Source organism: Etheostoma spectabile, chromosome 6, assembly GCF_008692095.1.
Source record: "Etheostoma spectabile isolate EspeVRDwgs_2016 chromosome 6, UIUC_Espe_1.0, whole genome shotgun sequence".
In the NCBI taxonomy this organism is placed as follows: Eukaryota; Metazoa; Chordata; class Actinopteri; order Perciformes; family Percidae; genus Etheostoma; species Etheostoma spectabile.
In genome coordinates, this window is record NC_045738.1 from 20714624 (window position 1) to 20719677 (window position 5054).

General features: G+C 38.6%; 1 protein-coding gene across 6 annotated transcripts in view; it reads right to left on the reverse strand.

Moving 5' to 3' along the window:
- The window catches only part of cep192 (centrosomal protein 192), a 132487-nt gene that overhangs the window by 4656 nt on the left and 122777 nt on the right, over nt 1–5054 (reverse strand). For all 6 annotated transcript variants that reach the window (XM_032518238.1, XM_032518235.1, XM_032518234.1 and 3 more), the window contains 3 exons: nt 3887–4006; nt 3489–3601; nt 2475–2601 (listed from right to left, as the gene is read on the reverse strand). In XM_032518238.1, the coding sequence (XP_032374129.1) occupies nt 2475–2601; nt 3489–3601; nt 3887–4006 (360 nt within the window). The remainder of the gene's footprint in view (nt 1–2474; nt 2602–3488; nt 3602–3886; nt 4007–5054) is intronic.

Here is a 5054-nt window from a genome sequence, read left to right on the forward strand (position 1 = left end):
AGAACAAATGGGTAATGTAACGCAAAATGAAACCATATCCATATAAACAGCATTGCAGCGGATGCAAGGACATTAGCGCCGGTGCATCCTAGAGGAGCTAACAGCTAACAGACGCTACTAGCGACTAGCACTGGTCACTGCTGTTGTCTGAAAACAACAGACGGGACAAAATGTTGCGTTTACTGGCAAACTGGTAAACCTTGAGACCGACGTATAACCGACTGCTATCTGTTGAGTTTTCCTCCCGTTACTCTGTCCTCTGGGACTGTCTACATCTAGAAACTAAGCTGCACGGTGCAGGGAACAACAGACTGGCACATGAGCAGACAGGGCTATGCAAAAAACCCGGAGCGTTCTATGAAATGACGCTTTAAAAAAAAATAATCGCTCGATCACGCAAATTTGATCGTGGGAAGTCAAAATCGTGATCGCGATTAAAATTCGATTAATTGTGCAGCCCTAGCTTGACCCCACACATCAAATATCCATGATCAAAAATGTTTTGACGAGCAGTACGGTGGGACTATTTGCTCCATCGAACCACTTTGTGCTGCGAGGTCTTTTTGACCCCAGACAATAGGAGTATTAAATTCAGTAAAACACCCATAATTCAATCAATCAATTTACTTCAAATTTATTTTTATCATTAAGAGCATAGTAGTAAACAACTACCAATATTCACAGAGCATTTGATGAATAAAAAAACATTTAGATGGCAAATGATTTCATTTCGGGTCAGAATGAGTTTCAAAAAAGACCTAAATAGCCTATTTGTACGCCAATTCATTCTTTTTCTCATGTATATAAGCTAACATTTTAACCTTTAGATATCACCATGAATATTACTGAGTTGATTACTTACATTAAGAAACAAAAAATATATTGCAAGTTTTTTTTAATTGTTTGGTAACATGAGCTAACGGTGCATAATAATGTATGTGCTAATTTGCATAACTACCACAACATATCTAAACATTGGATATAAGTGAAAATGTCTTGTAGAATCTTATTTAGAATCTTAATCTTACAGTTAAAGATTTTAGAGGCAAACAAATGTTACCATAAGGTGCAGAGATTCAGACATTCATTCAAGATCCACTCAACTGTAAATCAACTGGCACACAGATAAAGATTTCCTTTTGTTTCTCCTACATGGATTATTCAACCTACATTAATAAAACATACCTGTTGATCAACTACAATTTATTGGGAACATCTGGATGTGTGTTGAGCTGTGGTACAACTTATATTGGTGAAACAATGTGAAGTTTAGATGAGATTCTCTGGTGGTGCATTGTGTATGCATAATTTGTTAGCCGCGTTACCATGGAGAGCGAGAGCGCGCGTGCGCACACGCACGCACGCACACACACTCTTTAGAACTCTTCATTGGTAGGTGGAATTTCAAAATTTCAATGACTGGTTAAACCTAGCGCATTAAAAACAAATCCCATGTGGACTTTTTAATTTATTTATTTTTCTAAAATAGTCATACCGCAGAAATCCGGCATCAGGTCCGAGTACTTTAAGCAAAGCTATCAGCTAGAAGCCCCCGTAAAGTCCTGTTGCTGAAAAAAAGTAATGTACTGAATAGGTTGAAATTTGACAAAGGACATATTGATTCGCCAAAGGAGAAATAGCACAACATTATGTGGACTGATGAGAGCAAAATTGTTCTTCTTGGGTCTAGGAGCTGCAGACAGTTTGTCCGACAACCCCCGTGCACTGAATTCAAGCCACACTAAAATGTGAAGACAGTAAAGCATGGTGGCACAAAAATGATGTTAAGGGATATTTCTCTTTCTGTGGTGTTGAGCCTATTTATCGCATACCAGGGATCATAGATCCGTTTCAACACATCAAACTACTTCATAGGTCATGTTGTCTTATGCTGAAGAGGAAATGCCTTTGAATCAGTCTTTCAATAAGACAATGACCCAAACCACACCAGTAAGCGAACAAAGCCTTGGTTCCAGATAAACAAGATAGATGTTATGGAGTGGCCAGCCCAATCCCCGGACCTCAATCCCATAGAACACTTGTGGGGTGACATCAAAAATGCTGTTTCTGAGGCAAAACCCAGTAAAGCAGAGGAATTGTGGAATGTAGTTCAATCGTCCTGGGCTGGAATACCTGTTCACAGGTTTGAGTTTGTAAAGAAAAACGCAAATACTGCTATTTTTTTGAACACCCTAATATTTATTTTTCTTCACTTTCTGTAAAGGTATAACACACACTTGATCAATTTTGGTCATGTTTTGATTTGCAATTGAATTTGCAGTGTTCCCAATGCATTAATATTATGAAATTAAAAGTTATTCTTATAAGGATATTGAGCACTATTCACTTTTTTTAAACACACTGCTATTGTTCTGAACACAACTGTATATACTGTGTTTTAGTTTTTGCTGCAGTAAGTGAGAAAGTAAACAATTTACCTTCCAATGTCTTCATATAAATAAGGCATGCCTTACCTCATGGGTATCAGACGAGTTGTTACGGATGTTAACCTTCAGAGTGCTGGATTCACCCACTCGTGTGGCTGGGAAGGTGTATAGATCTTGTGGTGAATACACACCTCTCCGCACAGCCTCCTCCTGACTGAGAATTTTAAATTGTGGATGTTTAAGCAGAATGCATAACTGTTACACAATCAACACTTAAATATGAGACACATTCTTGAAAACTTACATTAAACTCAGTTATTATATTGAGTTTCTGAGTCTCTTATGAGTAAATCATGATCATTTTTGAAATCAATACATAAATGACTAATGTGTAGAGTACTGGATGCTTGAATCTTTTCCCCTCATAAAGACTGAGCTAACCAATATACAACAAATTACCATCCATTTCTGTCTTGTATTATCCCTAGTAGGGAGTTGAAAGGAAACGGTGACTACGTTTATATGCACATAATATTCTGTTTTTTGTCCTAATTACGAAAAAGACAATATTCCGACTAAGCTGTTTACATGGCTAAGTTTTCCACTAATATTCCCGTTCACATGTAGCCTTGCAAAACCTATTGATATCTATTCTTTGATAATTTTTTTTAAATTGCTCTGTTTCTTCTGCTTATCGACTCTCCAGCTGACGGTAAGCCGTAAACAGGCAAGATAGACAGATAAATACTTTTTTCAGCCCAAAGGAAATTTTAGAAGAGGCTGTAATCTGTCCAAAGAATGTCTCTAAAACCCACATCTTAATTGGAAAATGCTAATTTGAAAAAAAAGGCCTTCTTCGGAATATCCAACGGCAATATAGATGTTTAGATGACCTGTGGCAAAGTCGGAATATTGTCATATTCTGAATAATAGTGAAATATTGGTGTGCATGTAAAAAGGCAGACTGTTCTGTGGTCCAGGATAAGTACCTTAAATCATTGTACTGTAATTCTGACATCTCCTAAACTGGCTGATATGCATTACTATAGAGATTATGGTATGGGCCATATGCTTGTTAAGTTTTAGCTAAGCAGGTCACACCTGGTCTTGCCTGCTGAGGAATCAGCTCTCTTCCTGGTCTTGACTGTGGCCTCAGTCTTCACCAGAGAGCAGTCTCCTTCCTGTGGTCGTTCCACTGGTCCAGAATTTATTCCCTTCACACACACACACACACACACACACACACACACACACACACACACACACACACACACACACACACACACACACACACACACACACACACACACACACACACACACACACACACACACACACACACACACACACACACACACACACACACACACACACACACACACAAACTTTTGACATAAAATATTATCATAGTCTTTTCCACTGTAACTCCTTCACTCCAGAAGCACCTATGTAAGTACTAGGGTCTTTGAATCCCACAAAACTAATAAATGAGTCCTCACAGTGCCAGAGAGTTGGAAGCGGATTCTGGTTTTCTGGTGGGGCTCAAACACAGGGTGACATTCCAAGTCCCAGAACTGGGCATAGTCTCCTCTGTCCCTGGGCAGAAAAGTAATTGGCACCTGGGGAAGCAAGAAAAACAGGAGACACAATCTGAATTGATTTAACCACACAAATGCATGCCACAGAGGCCAACCTATAGCAAAATCTAACATGTTAGTCTCACATTGCCAGACCTAACTTCACTTATAATGTATGCAGTGTTTTCTTTAGCGGGGCGCAGATATTCCACTAAAACAAGTTCCTTCCTGAGACCATTTTTGCAGAGCCACTGTTTCTGCTTCTGGAGCTTAGCACCGTCAAAGAGGATTGTGATTGGCTTAAAGAAATCCAACCAACCTAGAATTTATTTTCCTCCAATCTCAGAATGTATCTGTGGTGTAGCCTGACCTTACTCCACAGCACTGTGGAGATAGGTGTAGGGATGCAACCATTATACATTTGTTGGTACAATTATAGTTTGAAAAAATAAATAAATAAATCACGGTTTCACGATTATTATGCATTAAATAATTTCACTGCTAATGTATGAAATTACATGAACACTCTAGATTTTAATGCGTTATCTATTGTTGACTTTTGAAACAAATAACACAGAAACAGTTTTTAAAATGATTATGTGATTGATCAACCTTTATTTAAATTAATCTGAAAAGATTAGAGACTAGAAGTGAAACAGTCACACCACAAACAAAAACCAAATTGGCAACAACAGTGCTGTCCTTAAGAAGAGGAGCTGGTAGATCAGATGCACCTTTCATTGGGAAATGTGCAGCATGTTGGCAATTAAAAAATGTGATTGAGAGATCTCTTTACAGCCTTATGTCCCATAGGTGATGAAGAGGAGTAAGTAACATTTAATGTTCACATCAGTGACATGATTGAGCTGTTGTAGAGTTTTGCCTCGTACAAACGTAACGTTGAACAAACCTAGTTCACCCAATAAGAGCTTTTGCCCCATGTTGGCTGAATCCTGCAACGGCTGGGGTTCGAATCCAACTTGCGGCCTTTTGCTGCGTGTCATCCCCCCATCCCTCTCCCCTTTCATGTCTATCCACGGTCACTATAATAAAAAATTATATCGTTACTTTAGTTTTGTACAAAAGGTTG